This window comes from Macaca nemestrina, chromosome 13, assembly GCF_043159975.1.
Source record: "Macaca nemestrina isolate mMacNem1 chromosome 13, mMacNem.hap1, whole genome shotgun sequence".
Classification (NCBI taxonomy): domain Eukaryota; kingdom Metazoa; phylum Chordata; class Mammalia; order Primates; family Cercopithecidae; genus Macaca; species Macaca nemestrina.
The window spans coordinates 27,316,412-27,335,682 of record NC_092137.1 but is presented as its reverse complement, the minus strand read 5'-3'; the positions used below and the strand labels follow the sequence as shown (position 1 = coordinate 27,335,682).

The window sequence follows — 19,271 nt, the reverse complement described above, 5'->3', positions numbered from 1 at the left end:
TGTATATTACGTAATCCTGAGTTCAGCACAAAGATATAAAACTAAGGAGCCTCGGCCAGGCATGGTGGCTCATGCCTGTAATCCCAGCACTTTGGGGGGCCAGGGCGGGCAGATCACGAGGTCAAGAGATTGAGACCATCCTGGCCAACATGGTGAAACCCCCGTCTCTACTAAAAATACAAAAATTAGCTGGGTGTGGTGGTGCATGCCTGTAGTCCCAGCTGTTCAGGAGGCTGAGGCAGGTGAATCGCTTGAACCCAGGAGGTGGAGGTTGCAGTGAGCTGAGATCGCACCACTGCACTCCAGCCTGGCAACACAGCAAGACTCCGTCTCAAAAAAAAAAAAAAAAAAAAAAAGGGCCAGGCGTGGTGGCTCATGCCTGTAATCCTAGCACTTTGGGAGGCTGAGATGGGCAGTTCAAGACCAGCCTGACCAACATGGCAAAACCATGTCTGTACTAAAAATACAAAAAATTAGCCGGGCATGGTGGCGGGCACCTGTAATCCCAGCTACTCAGGAGGCTGAGGCAGGAGAATCGCTTGAACCCGGGAAGCGGAGATTGTAGTGAACTGCCGAGATCATGCCACTGTACTCCAGCCTGGGCAACAGAGCAAGACTCTGTCTCAAAAAAAATAAGTAAATAAAAATAAAAAAAGGAGCCTCTCACTTTCTCCCTCCTCTTCCATTTCCCTTCCCCAGGGTTCATTCCATGATCTGCTCCGTAGAGAACCAATGCTGCGCATGCAGGAGGGAGAGGGGCATTCTCAACTCTGCCTGGACAGGCTGCAGCTGGAGGCTATTCATAAGGTAGTCTTTCATCCTCTCCACCCTCCACTCTTTTCCCCCAGTTCTGGGCCTGGGGCTGATGAAATGGGAGATGAAAAGGTTACACAGATGACAGCCTCCTCCTCCTCCAGAGCATGACAGATGTACCTCATTCACTGGCTTCTCATTCTTACCTGTCTCACCCCTCATGGTCCTGTCCTTTCAGATTGTGGCTCATTTTTTTTGTTCATATAGCTAGAGTCACCCTAAAGCACCACCCATAAGGATCTCTCTCTTTCTGTTCTCTTCACAGGTACGTTTCAGCCCAAACCTGGACTCCTATGGATGGCTGGTATCTGGGGGGCAGTCAGGGCTGGTTCGAATCCATTTTGTCCGTGGACTCGCCTCCCCACTGGGCCACCGTATGCAGCTTGAAAGCCGAGCCCACTTCAATGCTATGTTCCAACCATCCTCCCCCACTAGACGGCCTGGCTTCTCTCCAACCAGCCATCGCCTTCTGCCCACTCCCTAGCCTTGGCCCACACCTGATCCTTGGAGTGAAGTCGGTCAAGAACAAATGGCCCCTATGCACAGAGCCATAGGAACTGGGGGCCTTCCCTGGACAGTGATCATGCCAGGCCTGGACCTTTAGGCCTGCCTCCCCAGGACTCCTTAGATCCCACTCTTTCTACAGACTTCTGTGATCACAGCCCCCTGCGGGCAGGGGGGCTCTCCCTCCACCAACTCTCAAGGCTCCTTAGCCTAAGACTATGGCTCATGAGAAACACTCAGGCCTGACCTAGGCTTGGGAGTCAAACTGCTCATATTGAGCATATTGTTAAGTGGGTAAAGCCAAGTAAAGGTACTGGGTGTTTTTGCGACCACTTGTGAATGGGTGTATGGAGAATTGAAAAGGGTGTATGCATGAAGGCTCCTGTCTGACTATTCCAGGATCCAATATTACTGCCTTCTGAAACTTCCTCTTTAGGGTAACCATCATGTATGCCCACAAGGGTGATAGTAATCTGTGAGACTGAAGTTGCTTAGAGTACTTCTTTGACCAAGGAACACCACAGACACCCTACTGATAGAACAGTGGCTCAGATCTTACTTGCTCCTGCTTACGAAGTATTCCCAATCACTGGTCATCTGACCCTACTTGAACACTCCTGAACAGTCATGTTTTTTAAAATCTTCCTTTATATCAAGTCAGAGTATACTTCTATAAATTTCACTCATGGGTGTAAGGAAATCCAGTCATCTTCCCTGTGATTGCCCTGTTAAGTATTTAACCATACCTATCATGTGTTTCCCAAATCTTCTCTAGATTAAATATCTTCAGTTACTTCAACCATTCTTTTACACGTCATGATTTTTGATCCTTCATTATACTGTCACATTGTTGACTTACTAGAATGTTTACCTACTTCAGTTCTGTGTGTAGGAGGTGTTCAGAACCCAAGTACAGTAATGTTGTATCTCATCTTGTTAGAGGCTTCTTGTGGGATGCTGCAGACTCACAGTGACTATGATACTGCCTCCTAAGCAAGGACACACCCCAGTGATGAGAAATAGGCAAACCATGGTCTTGAAATGCCTAGGAGTGTAGGCTGGGGTTTGGAGGGAAATAGTTGGATGACCTCAGGAAATAGAAAAAAAACAGGCAGCTGCTTTTTGGAGAGAGGGGAGATGAGATCAGTGCCTACCTGGAACAAAACACTCTGGCATTCTAGACTGGCCAAATAAGTAGTGTAGGGACTTCATCTATCAGAAAACCTCCTTTAAGAAGGGATCAAGTTAAGTCCCGGTCAGGTGTGGTGGCTCATGCCTGTAATCCCAACACTTTGGGAGATAAGGCAGGCAGATCACTTAGGGTCAGGAGTTAGAGACCAGCCTGGCCAACACATGGTGAAACCCTGTCTCTACCAAAAATATAAAAAATTAGCCAGGTGTAGTGGTGCACACCTGTAATCCCAGCTACTCGGGAGGCTGAGGCAGAAGAATCACTTGAACCTGGGAGGTGGAGGTTGCAGTGAGCAGAGATCCTGCCACTGCACTCCAGCCTGGGTGATGGAGCGAGACCCCATCCTGTACAGATGAGAAAACAGACCTGGAGGAAACCCAAGTCCATCAACAGCAGAGAAACCACAACCTATGTCAGTGCAAAGAAGCCAAGTGTTGCGCAACCCTATTGGGATCCAGCTCACATTGAGCCAGTTTTGTTTTTTGAGCTGTTAGGCAAGTGCCTTCTGTTGAAGAGAAGCTTTACTCAATTCTACAGGGCAGCCCCCTTCCTATTTTCAGTGGTAGAAAAGATGAGACCTGGGGATCCGCACTTGAGGCTGTAGGTTGTTGCTGGCAGCCCTGCTTCTGCAACTGAGTCTCAGCCCTGATCTTGACCTTGTTCTTTTTCTCTACCAGAAGCTTTTTCTCTTTCTAACCCTACCTGCCAATATATGCACTGCATACTATCCATTGTTCATACACTTCTCTACCTTTATTCCTCTTCTCATACTCCTCCCTTCGCCAGTGTCTTTTTCCACCATCTTCATCTGAGTTCAATTCATCCTTCAGAAAGGTCCCAGCTCAAATTCCACCTTCACCAAAGAGCTTCCCAGTTTTCTCCAGTAAAAAATAGCCTCCCTTCCTTGTGTTCCCAAGGGGGAAGGAAGGAAAAAGGATAAACAAGCATTAAGCACTTGATCCATTTTAAGCACTTTGCATATGTCACTTTTGTGAGGTAGGTATTGCCATTTTAATGATAAAAGAGTTGGAGAGGGTAGGCTGTCTGTAAAAGGTCAAGGTCACATAACTAGTAAGTGGTGGTGCTGGGGATTTGAACTCAGTATAACTTCAGAATATAACTTTACAGCCTGCCACATTTGGTCTCCTATTACATTTACTTGTGCCAATTAACTCCTCTAGCATGCTGTTTTGCAAGTAGTGTTTTAGTTAAATGTTTGTGACACTGACTTCTCTTGCTTCCCTACTCTGTTTCTCCAGGATTTGTGGCAGGAGTCTCCCTGCCTTAATCATAAAGGAATTGAGTAAATTGGGGGTGGAGCTGGGCAGGTGGAGAGCCTGAAAGAGTGTGCCTCCTGACGTGTGGGCTCCCTGGAGATAAGTAAAGTCTGCAGCCTGACAAGTCCATTGCCAGGGATATTGTAGACATTTCCAACGCTCTAGAAAGGATATTGCTCTATATTCACAGACTCTGTTAGAGCTGGAAGGGGATTAAGAAATCACCTAGCTTTGGTTTTCAAATATGCAGTTGTGGGGCCCATTGTTAAAAATGGGTCTTTTGAGAAGTATATACTTAAAAAAAAAGTTGGAGAAGCAGCTGTAATAATGCTGCCCCTCATTTCCACACACAAACATCTGAAAAATCTCTAGAACTGAGGAGCCGAGTTTTGAAAGTCAATAGTGTAACCTCCCTCATTAGATGCAGATCAAGTCTAGTCATGACTAAGGCTGCACATGCAGCCCGTTAGTTTGGGAGCCAATACCTAATGTCTTCTGAAGTTCTAATTCCAATGCTTTCTGTGGAAGAATCATTCATATGCAGTATTTCTTAAGTGGCTGTTTGCGGCAAAGCACTGAAATAGTTGCTATGAGGACGACAAATATAAACGACCCAAGTTGTACCTGCTCATGAGCTCACAGTTGAGGCCAATGAAGAACCTAGAGACAAAACACGCATTTAACCATAACTTACAGTTCCCTAACTACGATTGCTGAGATAAGGATCGTAGTTATGGCCAGTTATGGGCGGAGGGTGGGCTGAACAATGAGACTACCGGATTCAGAGAGGCCCGGGCCTCGAGGGGAGAGAAGGGGCAGGAGGAGGCAGAGGGTCCAACTCAGGTGAGAAATATGGCTGGCGGGCCCCACACCAGGGTCCGGCACAGTCCCGCTGGAAAAGGGGTCGCTCTCCACGGGTATTCATTCACGGCTCGGTCCACTCATTTCTACCCTGGCTGCAAAACCCGAAGGACGCTGGGCGGAAGGGGCGGGGCTTGTGGCGGAAGTTCCTAGGCCAGCCTGTCAGGTTGGAGGGAGTCTCCGCGCCCAGCTCGCGCTCAGGTGAGTGGCGGGTGATCTGCGGTCTCTGGCTCGAAGCGTCGCAAGCCATGAGTGTCCACAAAGCGTGTGGTCATCCTATATCCGGGCAGTGACGGGCCCCGTTTTCGGTCTGGAGCTGGACTCAGGAAGGTTACAAACTGTTTCCAACCAAGTCTGAATCTGAGACGGACCAAGCTATCTTTTGAGGCACCCAAGCTCTGGGTAGAAGCTAGAGCAAAGCTGTCCTCATGCTTGTCTCGGTCGGGAACGGAGGCCTCCAGGTGGTCCGGCTTCAGGACTGAGGTGGCTTGTGGCTGCTACCAGGAGGCCATAGCTTCCCACAGCCTTTCTCTCTTCCCCAGTTGTCTAAGCCGACTCCTGCCACAGGAAGCTGTCTGGGAAGCATCCCTCATGTGACCTCTGTCACTTTAAGTCACACTGGAAGTGGGAAGGGGAAGGGAGTGGGCACAAGGGAATGTCAGGCGACTTCTTAGTCGTGGAGAGGGACAGTAGGGGTGACCCCCTCTCCTCTTGGCTTGACAGGAAGCATGGCACTCTGGCGGGCATACCAGCGGGCCCTGGCTGCTCACCCGTGGAAAGTACAGGTCCTGACAGCTGGTGAGTGTCCCTCTAGGACTTGAGTGGGACCAGGGCAGACTGATTTGGAAGCCAGAGGCTTGCCCCACTGCACCACCCTCACTTCCTGTTTCTGTTCAGCTCTCTTGAAGGGTTGGCTGTCTTTCATCCCACACTGTCCCCAGTCTGTTTTGGAGGGTGGCGCCCAAGGCTGTTTTTAAGGGGTATACGTAGTTGGCCAAGCTGTGCAGCGGGGTTTTAGGATTTCAAAGTCCTCAAAAAGCTGAACAGTCAATCCTGAAGGATAAAGGCATTGCCCCAGGAGGCCTCAACTTGGAAAACTAACATTTTACTGTACGCAAAACACTTTCATATACATTATGGCATAGGGCCCCCACAAAGGTGTGTGAGTTAGGAGAGTTACTTGAGTCCATATTAGATCACACCTAATAAGTGCTGAATCAAGACTCTTACCCCAGTTTTTCGTGGTATTTTTTATTGTGAAACATGCAAAAGAATGATTAAGACGTGTATGTACAGTTTAAATGGCATTAATACTGAACACTTCTGTGTCAGTAATCAGCTTTGAGACCTCTTGAGCGCCTCTCCCTAATTCACCCAAAATTTCCAGAGTTTTGTTTATATCATTCATTTGCTTTTCTTATCATTTACTGCCTAAATATGTATCTCCAAACAATATACTAACCAAGGTTAGTATATTGGTATCTGATCACTCCATCCTGATCCATTTGGAGTGATCAGATACCAGTCACTCCAAATGCAGTGATTGAGTACTAACCTCACAGAGGTAATGCAGTGACCTACCTGCATTTGTTACCATCTTCATTTTGCAAGTTAACTAATGTAAGAGGATGGCACGAAGATAAGTAAGTCTTATAGGGGGAATGACAGAAGGCCTTAGAACATTTGGGGTACAAAGAGTGATCACATTAAGATGAGGTCTTGCCCATGTTTAGAGGAGGGGAACAGGATTCTAGTGATGACTGGGCTTCTAAGAAGAGGACTGTTGGAAGGGATTGGGGGCTACTGAAAGCCAGAGTGGAACAGGGATCCTGTAACCAGAATAGCCCTACATCAGCACAGAAAGTTAACTGCATGAATGGCCAGGATATGGATTCTTTGGCCCTTCCCTGGGCCCCTCTCCAGTCTCCGGTGCCCAACCACCTCTCGTCCTGTCCTCAGTGTCCGTCAGCCTGTATGACTCACCTGGCTGCGTGTGTGGTGACTCATGCTGGACAGTGTGGCTGTGATGGGAACTGACACGCTGGGCCCTTTGCCCAGGCTCAGATTCCCTCAGGGCCCATAACTGCCAGATGGAAGGTTCCCCCTTGTGGTCATCAAGAATAGGGAGGGAAAGAGTCCTTATATTTCCCTACCCAAGGCATCTGCAGCTGACAATGGCAGGAGCTAGAGCTCCAAGGAGGCCTAGGTGCCGACATGTGGCTGGAGTTCCAGGCTCTCGGTGCTGGAGCCCTTCACCTCCACAGCGACTGAGGCTATGCTGACGTCCCAGCTCAGACCTGAAGCAAAATGTAGCCTCTCAGCACTTTTCCCAGACTGTTTCAGACCATTCAGACTATTCCTTCCCTGCTGTTCAGTGTATTTGGATTAAACTACAAATAAAAGGTGAAAGTGGCTTTAGTTGAGCCATTTTTGGACGCCAGCACAGTAGCTCCTAAGGTCCCATGGGATAGCTCATCACACTGGAAAACAGTACAGAGATTTCAGACTTAGAAGACCAGGATGTGAATCTTAAAGCCATAGCACCTAGTAGGTGCATTAATCAGGACAAGTCAGTAAACTTCTTTGAGCCTCAGTTTCCTCTTTTAAAACTTGAGTTTAGGGGCTGGGCGTGGTGGCTCATGCCTGTAATCCAAGCACTTTGGGAGACTGAGGTGAGAGGATCACGAGGTCAGGAGATCGAGACCAACCTGGCTAACACGGTGAAACCCCATCTACTAAAAATACAAAAAAAAAAATTAGCCAGGCATGGTGGCGGGCACCTGTAGTCCCAGCTACTTGGGAGGCAGAGCCAGGAGAATGGCGTGAACCCAGGAGGCAGAGCTTGCAGTGAGCCAAGATCGTGCCACTGCACTCCAGCCTGGGCAACAGAGCAAGACTCCAACTCAAAAAAATATACATATATATATATATTAGCCTGGTATAGTGGTACATGCCTGTAATCCCAGCTACTCGGGAGGCTGAGGCAGGAGAATTGCTTGAACCCAGGAGGTAGAGGGTGCAATGAGCCGAGATCATGCCATTGCACTCTAGCCTTGGCAACAGAGCGAGACTCCATCCCAAAAAAAAAAAAAAAAAAAAAAAATCCAATTTTTAAAATGGGCAAAGGGCCAGGCACGGTGGCTCATGCCTGTAATCCCAGCACTTTGGGAGGCCAAGGTGGGCAGATTACCTGAGGTCGGGAGTTCGAGACCAGCCTGACCAACATGGTGAAACCCCATCTCTACTAAAAATACAAAATTAGCGGGGCGTGGTGGCGCATGCCCGTAATCCCAGCTACTTGGGAGGCTGAGGCAGGAGAATCACTTGAACTCACGAGGCAGAGGTTGCAGTGAGCCAAGATCGTGCCATTGCACTCCAGCATGGGCAACAAGAGCAAAACTCCATCTCAAAAAAAAAAAAATCAACAAAAAATTCTTGAGTTTAGTTATATGACCTCACAGGGTCAGTATAGGATTATCACTGTGAAAAGGTTTTGGAAATTTTTTTTTTTTTTTTTTTTGAGACAGTGTCTTACACTGTTGCCCATGCTGGAGTGCGGTGGTGTGATCTCGACTCACTCTGCAACCTCCACCTCCCAGGTTCAAGCGATTCTCCTGCCTCATCCTCCCGAGTAACTGGGATTATAGGCGCCTGTCACCACGCCCAGCTAAGTTTTTGTGTTTTTAGTAGAGATGGGGTTTCACCATGTTGGCCAGGCTGGTCTCAAACACTTTACCTCGTGATTCGCCCACCTCGGCCTCCCAAAGTCCTGGGATTACAGGCGTGAGCCACTGAGCCCGGCCTTTTTCTTTCTTTCTTTCTTTTTTTTTTTTGAGACAAAGTTTCACCCTGTTGCCCAGGTTGGAGAGCAGTGGTGCTCACTGCTCACTGCAACCTCCACCTCCTGGGTTTAAGCAGTTCTCATGCTTCAGCCTCCTGGGTAGCTGGGACTACAGGTGCACACCACCACACCAGGCTACTTCTTTGTATTTTTAGTAGAAACGGGCTTTCTCCATGTTGGCCAGGCTAGTCTTGAATTCCTGACCTCAAGTGATCCACCTACCTCGGCCTCCCAGAGTGCTAGGATTACAGGTGTGAGCCACTGTGCCCCACCTGGAAATGTTTTTAAATGCTCCATAAACTTAAAGACTCAACAGGTTGGTTCTTTCTGTAAGTGTTGGCAACCCAGGCACAATAAACTATATTATTATTATTGTTATTATTATTATTATTATTTGAGACAGGGTCTTGCTCTTTTGCCCAGGCTGGAGTGCAGTGGCATGATCCCATCCTGAACTGTGACTGTGCCACTGCACTCCAGCCTGGGAAACAGAGGATCCTCTGCCTTAGCCTCCTGAGTGGTTGGGACTGCAGGCTTGCACCACCATGCCCAGCTAATTTCTTTTGTTTTTTGGTAGAGATGGGGTTTTGCCATATTGCCTAAGCTGTATTCTTTTTATAGTGGTGTTTGGGTTAGGTTTGTTCCACTTACTATAATCTGAACATGGATAACCATCTTAGCCTTGGGTTCCAGAAAGCAGAGCCTGAAGCTTATGTGCAGATACCTTGTTAGGGAGTAGGAAATGATCCCATTGAGGGAAAGATGGAGAGCCACTATAAGGATGTATTATTGAACAAGCCCCTGCTAAGGGCAGCTGTTGCTCAGTCCCTTGGAACTGAGAAGCTTTTTGAAATACTCCTTAAAGTGGCTGAGCGTGGTGGCTCACGCCTGTAATCCCAGCACTTTGGGAGGCTGAGGTGGGCGGATCACCTGAGGTCAGAAGTTTGAGACCAACCTGGCCAATATGGTGAAACCCCATCTCCACTAGAAATGCAAAAATTAGCTGGGCATGGTGGCGGGCCCCTGTAATCCCAGCTACTCAGGAGGCTGAGGCAGGAGAATTGCTTGAGCCTGGGAGGTGGAGGTTGCAGTGAGCTGAGATCGCACCACTGCACTCCAGCCTGGGTGACAGAGTGAGACTCCATCTCAAAAAAAAAAAAAAAAAAAAAAAAAAGGAAAGAAAAGAAATACTCCTTAGGACTGTCTGGATGAATAGCTATTTCTAGAGAAAAGAAGAAACCTTTTTCTACCACTCCCATCCCACATTGGTCAAAGATTCCAAAGACTTACCCCAGGCTGGGTATGGTGGCTCGCCAGCACTTTGGGAGGCCAAGACAGGCAAATCACTTGAGGTCAGGAGTTCGAGACCAGCCTGGCCAACATGGTGAAGTCCCATCTCTACTAAAAATACAAAAATTAGCTGGGCATGGTGGGCATGGTGGTATAATCCCAGCTACTCAGGAGGCTGAGGCAGGAGAATTGCTTGAACCCAGGAGGTAGAGGTTGCAATGAACCAAGATCACGCCACTGCACTCCAGCCTGGGTGACAGAGTGAGACTCCATCTCAAAAAAAAAAAAAAAAAGGCCAGGCACAGTGGCTCATGCCTGTAATCCTATAATCCCTGCACTTTGGAAGGCTGAGATGGGTAGATCACCTGAGGTCAAGAGTTCAAGACCAGCCTGACCAACAAGGTGAAACCCCATCTCTACTAAAAATACAAAAATTAGCTGGGTGTGGTGGCAGGTGCCTGTAGTCCCAGCTACTCAGGAGGCCAAGACAGGATAATTGCTTGAACCCGCAAGGCAGAGGTTGCAGTGAGCTGAGATCGTGCCACTGCACTCCAGCCTAGGCAACAGAGCGAGACTCTGTCTCAAAAAAAAAAAAAAAAAAAAAAAAAAAAAATTCACCTCATGGGATAACTCCCCTCCGCTACTAGTTTGTACATGCATAGTCACTGAAGCCATCAGTAGCAAAGGTCCAGGTGTGGCATAGGCCTGAAGCAAGAATCTGTCATTACTACAGTAATGTCTGGAGTAAGAAATAGGTGAATCAAGAACATTTGAAATGATTCAAAAGAAATGTCTGGTATACCAGTTTTCGCCAAGCCAGAGTCCGGAACAGGGTAGCCTGGGGAAAGGGTTGCTGCATGTTCTACAGAGTTTGAGTCAGCCTTATCCCTTCCTTTTTTGAGGGCCTTTCCACTCTCCAGTGGGCCCAGGGCCGAGCTGCATCCATCTTAGTCTACTCGGTCCTGCTGTGGGAGCAGCTGAGCTCCTACAGATACTGGTTTCCCTGGGGTCTGAATTAAGCTAGGGTGTGAGAGCTCAATAGAACTTACAGACCATCTAGTCCAGCCTGTGAGACTGCAGAGAAGGAAACTGAGGCAGGAGTGGGCGTGTCATGCACTGAGGTCTCAGTCAGTGGTTGAGCTGGCGTTATAACCTAGGGCACTGCCCGCCACACTGCCATGCCCTTGAGACTACTGGAGCCTCCAGATGCTGAGTGCAACCCCAGCTGATCTGAGCTTAGATACGTGACAAGCTGCAAAACTACCCATTTTGTCTCATTTTCTAGCAGTAGGATGGGTTCAGGCCAGAAATGAGAGAGCATTCAGAATAATCCCAGAGGATCCACTCTCCCTTCCCACTGCTGGGCTTCCACTCCCTCTGGGCTCTGTGCCAGACTGAGCCCCTACCCTAGGCAGCTGACTAATATTTGGAGACTTCTGAGGAGGAAGGCAGCACTGCTGGCCTCATGCCAGTAGCTATACCTGCTGACCCAGCCCTCCTGGACTGAAGGACACGCTTCCTGCTCCTCATTCCAAGAAACCACTTCTTGCCCCTCTGCCTTCTGCGCATGAGACTCAAAAGCCACAAAAGTAAGCAGAGGAACAAAATAGGAGAAGTAGGGAATTTACGCCACCCATGCCTGGGAAGAGGGTGTGGAAGTTGGGGCTTTTCCTCTAGTGGACAGGAAGTGGTCCCAAATCAATCTGCTCAGTGGCAGGCTCCCTTCCCCCGGCCTCTGGATCTGGTGGGGAGTGACGGCATGAGAACTGGCACCTACCCAGGGGCATGATGTCACACCTGCGCCAGCATCTGCTCACTGGGCTCCATGCCCAGCCTGTCATTGGGCATCACTGCCCAATAGCCCCTCGCCCTGCCCATCAGGCCTCTGGTCATTATGTTTGCAGGCCTCCAGTCCCAGCTCCCTAGAAACAAGTCCAAGGGGAGTGGGCCCAGAGTACTGGAGAGTCCAGACCAACCAAACATATCCAGGAGATCTCCCAGAGGCTGGGGTGGTTTGGATCTCTTTGGGCTCTGGGTTGGGGAAGATGGGGTGAGGAATCTGAATGTCTGTCCTTCCTGCCCAAAGGGTCACTTGGGCTGGAAAAGCACGCCTGCTCTATGCTTGCTCTAAAGCCTTATACCACCTTGGAGTTGCTGCAGGCACTGGAGGCCTGATCATCTGTGGGCAAAGGAATCCCTGGGCGCCACTCTTCTGAAATAAACTGTCAGGGACTGCATATCTACACACCACCTACTCACCCCTACTGCTGCCCTGTCACTTGGTAGTCCCTCAGGCTTGATGGGCACAGTTTGGGGGACTTGAATCCATCTTTCTCCAAGGCTGCAGGCTTCTAAACTATGGGGCTAGAAGTCAGGGACCTGGCTTTTCATTCAAGCTCTGCCTCTAGCTTGTTGTGTGACTGTTGGCAAGTCATGAAGAGTGAAAACACACACACTTCTCTGTTTCTTTCCCAGGAATATTGCTGCCTGCCATCCCCACGAGGTGACAAGGAGCAGAGTGATGGAATTTGGGGGAGTAAAGACAGAGAGGAAGTGCATTAGTCTAGGGAATGTCTTTGATATGCAAGCCCTTTGGGGCCTCACGTGGGCAGGAACACCTAGCAGGGGAGCAGCCACAGGGGCCTCCTGGTGCTACTGACCTCTGAGCCCATCTCAGCCCATGCTGGGAATACCCTGGCCTCCTTGGTCCTCCTTGGGAGAAGGACTGGGTTCAGTTCCAACTGCACTCTTTACCAAGCCACCTCATCTCTCAAAGACTCATCATTAAATGGGGGTGTAGGCCGGGTGCAGTGGCTCACACCTGTAATCCCAACACTTTTGGGAGGCCGAGGCGGGCAGATCACTTGGGGTCAGGAGTTCGAGACCAACCTGGCCAACATGGTGAAATGGTGAAACCCCATCTCTACTAAAACTACAAAAATCAGCCAGGTGTGGTGGTGGGCACCTGTAATCCCAGCTACTCAGGAGGCTGAGGCAGGAGAATCACTTGAACCAGGAAGGCGGAGGTTGCAGTGAGCCGAGATCGTACCACTGCACTCCAGCCTGGGCGACAGAACGAGACTCCATCTCAAAAATAAGTGAATGAATGAATGAATGGGGGTGTGACCACCTACCTCCCAGATCTTTTGTGAGGATTAAATGTGTAAGAGCCCTTTGTAAACACCTTACCAAAGTAGACCATTACACTGTTGGTCCCTTCATTTCAGAAAGAACTGCCTTTTCTGCCTCACCATCCCCTGGTCTTCTCGGCAGCACTCTTCCCTTTCTTCAGGGCTGCAGCAGCTCCCTCTTATCCCTGACTGGAGGGATAGGGAACCCAGTGCTGATTGCTTGGGGGTGGGAGCAAACCTGCAGTTCCCCTAGACGTCCTCGCACCTTCTACCCGACCTGGACCTTTGGGAGACTTAAGAGTTCTTTAAGCCCTTTCTCAGAGTCGTCCTGCTGTTTGGAGCAGTACATTTGACGTTTTCCCTTTATTTTCTGAGCGCTTACCAGGGGCTTGCTTAGCTGTATGGTGGGGGAATGGGATAACAAAGGTGTCTGGGATTCTATCCTTGACTCTGGGAGGTCATGTCTCGCAGTGTTCTGGAAGACCCCCACCACTTTGGGAGTTTCAGGGAGAGACAAGACAGGATTGGGGGTACCCAGAGCTACTCCATGTCCAGTAGCCCAGGTGAGGCATGGGTGCCCAGCCCCAGCCCCAGCCCCAGCTCTCAGCCATACCCAGCTGTCACTGACTAGGCTGCTCAGGGGCAGGGCCGGGCAGAGGGTGTGGAGGAGGAGCGCAGCAGTGAGTGTGCAGCCAGCATGGACGTCAGAGCCAGCTCCGGGCCAAGGAATGGGGCAGAAGGATGTGTTTGCCCAGTGCTAATTGAGGGCACAGGGACAGTGTGACTACGGGTTTGGATAGGGGGCTCTCATTACTCAGTGAGATAGACAGGCGAGCCGGAAATCATACGGTCACTCCCAAGTGGCCTGGTAAGTGTGTATTTGCTAGAAATCATCACGCCACCATAACGGAGTGGGGGCTCTGTAAACAGTGATGATTTCTGTCATAGTTTCTGGGTGTGGGTGTCTAAATAGGGCTGCTTGGAGCTGGGTATCTGTGCAGTTAGGGAAAGGGAAGCAGGTGCAGAGTTCTGGGGGGGAAATGGCCACTATATTCATTGCCAACTTGATCTAAGGTTGTGAATGGAGGAAATCTCGGTTTAGCTGATTGATTGTGCTAAGAGGTGGCCAAGACTCTTTCTTGTGGGGACTCTTATCAGCTCAACCAGTCATCTTCCTGTTTATGACCATTTGAGCACTCTTCTTTTATTTTTTTTTTTCTTTTTGAGATAGGGTCTTGCTCTGTCGCTCAGGCAGCAGTGTGATGGCGTGATCACTGCAGCCTTGACCTCCTGGGGTCAAGCGATCCTCCCACCTCAGCCTCCTGAGTAGCTGGGACTACAGGCACGTGCCACCATGCCCAGCTAATTATTTTAAAAAAAAATTTGTAGAAGTTGGGTCTTGCTATATTGTCCAGGCTGAACTCAAACTCCTGGGCTCAAGCAATCCTCCTGCCTCAGCCTCCCAGAGTGCTGGAATTACAGGTGTGAGCCACAATTCCAGACCAGCACTCTTGTTTTAGAAAAAGAGTTATTCTGGCCAGGCACAGTGGCTCATGCCTGTAATCTCAGCCCTTTGAGAAGCCAAGGCGAGCAGATCACCTGAGGTCAGGGGTTCAAGATCAGCCTGGCCAACATGGCGAAACCCCATCTCGACTAAAAATACAAAAAATAGGCAGGCATGGTGGTGGGTGCCTGTAGTCCTAGCCACTTGAGAGGCTGAAGCAGGGGAATCGTTTGAATCCGGGAGGCAGAGGTTGCAGTGAGCCAAGATCATGCCACTGCACTCCAGCCTGGACAACAGAGCGAGACTCAGTCTAAAAAAAAAAAAAAAAAAGTTATTTTTGCTGTTCTCCACAAATAGAGATCTCTTAGACCAAGGTGAAAGCTGTTGGCAGGGTCTTGCATTGGGCTCGGGGGAGAAAACAGGGTTTCCTACCATTCTACACATGATTTATTCATTGTGCTGTGTCCTAGAAAGAAGTGTCTAGGAATCCAGCCACCTGGTTCTTGCATTGGCCCTGCACTTACTGGTTATGTGGGATCCTGGACTTCGTTTCCATACCTCTAAAATAAGCGGTTTGCATTAAATTATCTTAAAGCCCCTTTTGATTCTGACGGTCTGTGGTTCTCAGCCCTGTGGCCTTAAATTCTCCTTTCTCTCTTTACTTACTGACTCTGACTTCCCTTTACTGCTCAATGCAAAGTTCCTGGGTCTGCTCATCCCAGTTCTGACAGGATACACATGAGGTGTCACCATCCTTGGGGAGATGAGGGCTTTGAGGCAGCAGGAAGGGACTAGTCATTTGTTTCCAGAATGAAGCCCTGGGGATGAGAGTACCAGAGTCTCAGTGGAGGTCAGCAGATGTCCCTCCTTCCTTGGAATGGCAGCCCATCCCAGGAGATGTCCTGACAACACCTGTGTACCCTGCATAGGGTCCCTGATGGGCCTGGGTGACATTATCTCACAGCAGCTGGTGGAGAGGCGGGGTCTGCAGGAACACCAGAGAGGCCGGACTCTGACTATGATGTCCCTGGGCTGTGGCTTTGTGGTAAGTTCTCCCCTCAGCAGGGCTTCAGTGGACTCAACAGTAGCCTTAGTTCTTTGTCATCCTTTGGCTTCCCTTGGACTGTCACACCTAAGCCAACCTGCTGCCCTCTTTTCTTAGTGTCCACTTCCCCTAAGGGTTTCTGATACTTGGGGCGGGGAGCTTAGTGAGGTAGAGGCCTAGTGCTCCCTCACTGCAGCCTGCTGCTATGTGGGGTTTACTTCCAGGGCCCTGTGGTAGGAGGCTGGTACAAGGTTTTGGATCGGTTCATCCCTGGCACCACCAAGGTGGATGCACTGAAGAAGATGATGTTGGATCAGGTGAGCAGGAGAACGGAGTGGGGAGGGTGAGCTGTGTTGGGGGTAGGTGGGGATTTCAGCACTCATAGGACTTTAATTTCTCTTCCCTAGGGGGGCTTTGCCCCGTGTTTTCTAGGCTGCTTTCTCCCACTGGTAGGGGCACTCAATGGACTGTCAGCCAAGGACAACTGGGCCAAACTACAGCGGGTGAGCTGGGCAGGTGTGGAGAATGTCTCTGGCTAGCAGACTGACAGCCCAGGGGAAGGAGACAGGTTTTACAGGGATAAAAAAGGGGGTAAGTGCAGGTTGAGTCTCAGACCATGAAGGAGAGGAGCTGAGGGTTATGGTGCAGGAATGTGCTCTTTGAACCCAAGTTTGTCATTCACACTGGGAAGTGGGAGCTGCTTGGAGGTGCAAGTGTTAATTTGTTCCTTCTCTGTCTCCCCAGGATTATCCTGATGCCCTTATCACCAACTACTATGTAAGAGCTGACACCTCAACTGCTTGTTCTTCTGCTTCCTTAAGTCTAGAACTGTCCTGGGATTGGGGGTCCTCCTGACATGGGAAGCCCTTCCGTTGGGATTACTCTTTCATTCCCAGGATGGGCACCATAAATAGGGAAGCCATCACCCAATTGTTCACCTTTCTCTTATGTGCAGAAGTTGGGGTAGGGCCAGGCAAGACAGTGAGTCTGGGGTCAGGTGGTGGGGCAGCCATCCAACCTTTACCTTCTCTCTTGCAGCTATGGCCTGCTGTGCAGTTAGCCAACTTCTACCTGGTCCCCCTTCATTACAGGTATGTTGCACCCCTACCCCACCCATCAAGGAATACCCACGTTACCAACAGTTGGAGACAAAATGATTCTCATTTCAACCTTGAGCTACCTTAGACCCCCAACTGGAACACTGAGCCCTGATCAGAGTTTCTCAGATTCCCAAGCGTGTTATTCAGATGTCTAGCCATTTCCAGAAACCGTCCAGAGTGTCTGCCCACTGACCTTCTTCATCTCCCTAGGGAGGATCCTGCTTATACCACCCTTGTCTCCATCCCACCTGGGGCTCCGCCTTTGATGGCGTATCTGGAGGGACAGTGGCTGGGGTGCTGCAGCCTAGGTTAGACAGAGAGGTAGACCAGAAAGCCAAGTAGAAGCCTGGCCAGACACTCATGATAAAGATAGTTGCTGAACTGCACCCAAAAAAATAGTGGAACTGAAGATGTGTGGTTCAAATGCTTGGAGGTGAGGGATTGTGGGAACAGGGGAAAATAAGGGGGAACATGGCCAAAATGTACATGAATAACATAGCTAAAATGAATACAGACTGGCTGGGCATGGTGGCTCACACCTGCAATTCTAGCACTTTGGGAGGCTGAGGCGAGAGGTTTGCTAGGGTCTAGGAGTTTGACACCAGCCTAGGCAATATAGTGAGACCTCATCTCTACAGAAAATACAAAAAATGGCCGGGCGCGGTGGCTCAAGCCTGTAATCCCAGCACTTTGGGAGGCCGAGACGGGCGGATCACGAGGTCAGGAGATCGAGACCATCCTGGCTAACACGGTGAAACCCTGTCTCTACTAAAAAATACAAAAAAACTAGCCGGGTGAGGTGGCGGGCGCCTGTAGTCCCAGCTACTCAGGAGGCTGAGGCAGGAGAATGGCGTGAACCCGGGAGGCGGAGCTTGCAGTGAGCTGAGATCCGGCCACAGCACTCCAGCCTGGGTGACAGAGCGAGACTCCGTCTCAAAAAAAAAAAAAAAAAAAAAAAAGAAAATACAAAAAATTAGCCAGGCACATGGTAACATATGCCTGTAGTCCCAGCTACTCGGGAGGCTGAGGTGGGAGGATCACTTGAGTCCGAGAGATGGAGGTTGCTGTGAGCCAAGATTGTGCCACTGCATTTCAAAGCCTGGTGACAGAGTGAGACCCTGTCTCAAAAAAAAAAAAAAAAAAAAAAAAGGCTGGGCGCAGTGGCTCACGCCTGTAATCCCAACACTTTGGGAGGCTGGGGCGGGCGGATCACAAGGTCAGGAATTCGAGACCAGCCTGACCAATATGGTGAAACCCTGTCTCTACTAAAAATACAAAAATTAGCTGGGCGTGGTAGCAGGTGCCTGTAGTCCCAGCTACTCGGGAGGCTGAGGCAGGAGAATTGCTTGAACCTGGGAGGCAGAGGTTGCAGTGAGCCAAGATCGCACCACCACACTCCAGCCTGGGCAACAGAGTGAGACTCCATTTCCAAAAAAAAAAAAAAAAAAAAACAGAAAACAAAAAAGGAATACAGACTTATGAACCAAATCTTAAACATTAGGGTCCTTTGCAACACTCTTTGAAACCAGAGCAAGGTTAATTTAAAACAAAAAGATGCTACTTTGTATGGTAGTCCGTACATTTTGGAAGATGAAATCTCAGCTGGTACAGGACAGATAGGGGCCCTTTCTGTGATAAACAGAGCTACATGTGGCAAGAGAGCCGCTAAATATTTAGCCTTTGAGGCTCTCAGCCAGGAAACAGAGCTCTGGGATGGCACTAGAATTTGAGCCAGTTGTCCTTTAGTCCAAGCCACACAGGCCCTTCACAGATCACTGAAGGGGCTGGGTGCGGTGGCTCACACCTGTAATCCCAGCACTTTGGGAGGCCGAGGTGGGTAGATCACTTGAGGTCAGGAGTTTGAGACCAGCCTGGCCAGCATGGTGAAACCCTGTCTCTACTAAAAATACAAAAATTAGCCAGGTGTGGTGGAGCACACCTGTAGTCCCAGCTACTTGGGAGGCTGAGGTAGGAGAATTGATTGAACCCGGGAGACAGTGAGCCAAGATCGCACTACTGCACTCCAGCCTGGGCGACAGAGGAGACTCCATCTCAAAAAAAAAAAAAAAAAGGCGCTGAAGGAAAGAGACCTAAACCTGCCAATCTTCTGACATGATCCCTCCTTTTCCATTTCACACTCTCATCTCCAGCCCTTGCTCACTGCTTAGCTTTCCTCCTCTTCACCGTGTTATTCTTGTTCCTTAGGTTGGCCGTTGTCCAATGTGTTGCTGTTATCTGGAACTCCTACCTGTCCTGGAAGGCACATCGGCTCTAAGCCGGCCTCACTTCATCGTTTCCACCTTGCAGTGATGCAGCTTGGCCCTGGAACGGTCAGACAACTTCCTAAAGTGGGCACACTAGTTTCCACAGGGTTGGGTTGCCAGTCAGAACTTAAGAGGACTAGCACCCTGCAATGCTCCCTTCACTCTAAAATGTGCACTGACTGCTTTAGAGCCCTTGATAATAGTCTTATTCCCACCACATACTAGGCACTCCATAAATATCTGTTGAACTTTCATGACCTTATCAACTTTACACACATATCCCAGCAAATGCCACTCATCCCCACTCTTCATAGACACATTTGTTACTCTAACCCTGCCTAGCCTTGTAGCTCCAGCTCTTCAGAGACCCCTGGAACCCTTTATATGATGCCTCAGTAAATATGTTATTAAATGTGTAATCCGGAATCTGCAGTGGTAATGGGGAGTCA

General features: G+C 49.5%; 2 protein-coding genes across 6 annotated transcripts in view; both read left to right on the top strand.

The window, feature by feature from the left end:
- Positions 1-2,116, top strand: part of LOC105479752 (general transcription factor IIIC subunit 2) — a 28,994-nt gene extending 26,878 nt beyond the window's left edge. For all 5 annotated transcript variants that reach the window (XM_071076416.1, XM_011737957.3, XM_011737956.3 and 2 more), the window contains 2 exons: positions 700-807; positions 1,079-2,116. In XM_071076416.1, the coding sequence (XP_070932517.1) occupies positions 700-807; positions 1,079-1,297 (327 nt within the window). In that variant the 3' untranslated portion in view covers positions 1,298-2,116. The remainder of the gene's footprint in view (positions 1-699; positions 808-1,078) is intronic.
- Positions 2,117-4,746: 2,630 nt separating this feature from the next.
- On the top strand, positions 4,747-19,248 carry LOC105479753 (mitochondrial inner membrane protein MPV17). Its single transcript, XM_011737960.2, has 8 exons — positions 4,747-4,848; positions 5,371-5,445; positions 15,343-15,458; positions 15,683-15,775; positions 15,866-15,961; positions 16,203-16,235; positions 16,497-16,549; positions 18,764-19,248. Exons 2-8 carry the CDS (start codon positions 5,376-5,378, stop codon positions 18,831-18,833), a joined length of 531 nt encoding a protein of 176 aa, XP_011736262.1. The 5' UTR covers positions 4,747-4,848; positions 5,371-5,375; the 3' UTR covers positions 18,834-19,248.
- The last annotated feature ends 23 nt before the right edge of the window (positions 19,249-19,271 follow it).

What these genes read in the sequence shown, in the direction of transcription:
- LOC105479753 (XM_011737960.2), top strand. Translation starts at nt 5,376, where the DNA reads ATGGCACTCTGGCGGGCATACCAGCGGGCCCTGGCTGCTCACCCGTGG. An exon ending in AGAAGATGATGTTGGATCAG is followed by an intron (nt 15,776 to 15,865) that starts GTGAGCAGGAGA and finishes TCTCTTCCCTAG; the next exon opens with GGGGGCTTTGCCCCGTGTTT. An exon ending in ACTGGGCCAAACTACAGCGG is followed by an intron (nt 15,962 to 16,202) that starts GTGAGCTGGGCA and finishes CTGTCTCCCCAG; the next exon opens with GATTATCCTGATGCCCTTAT.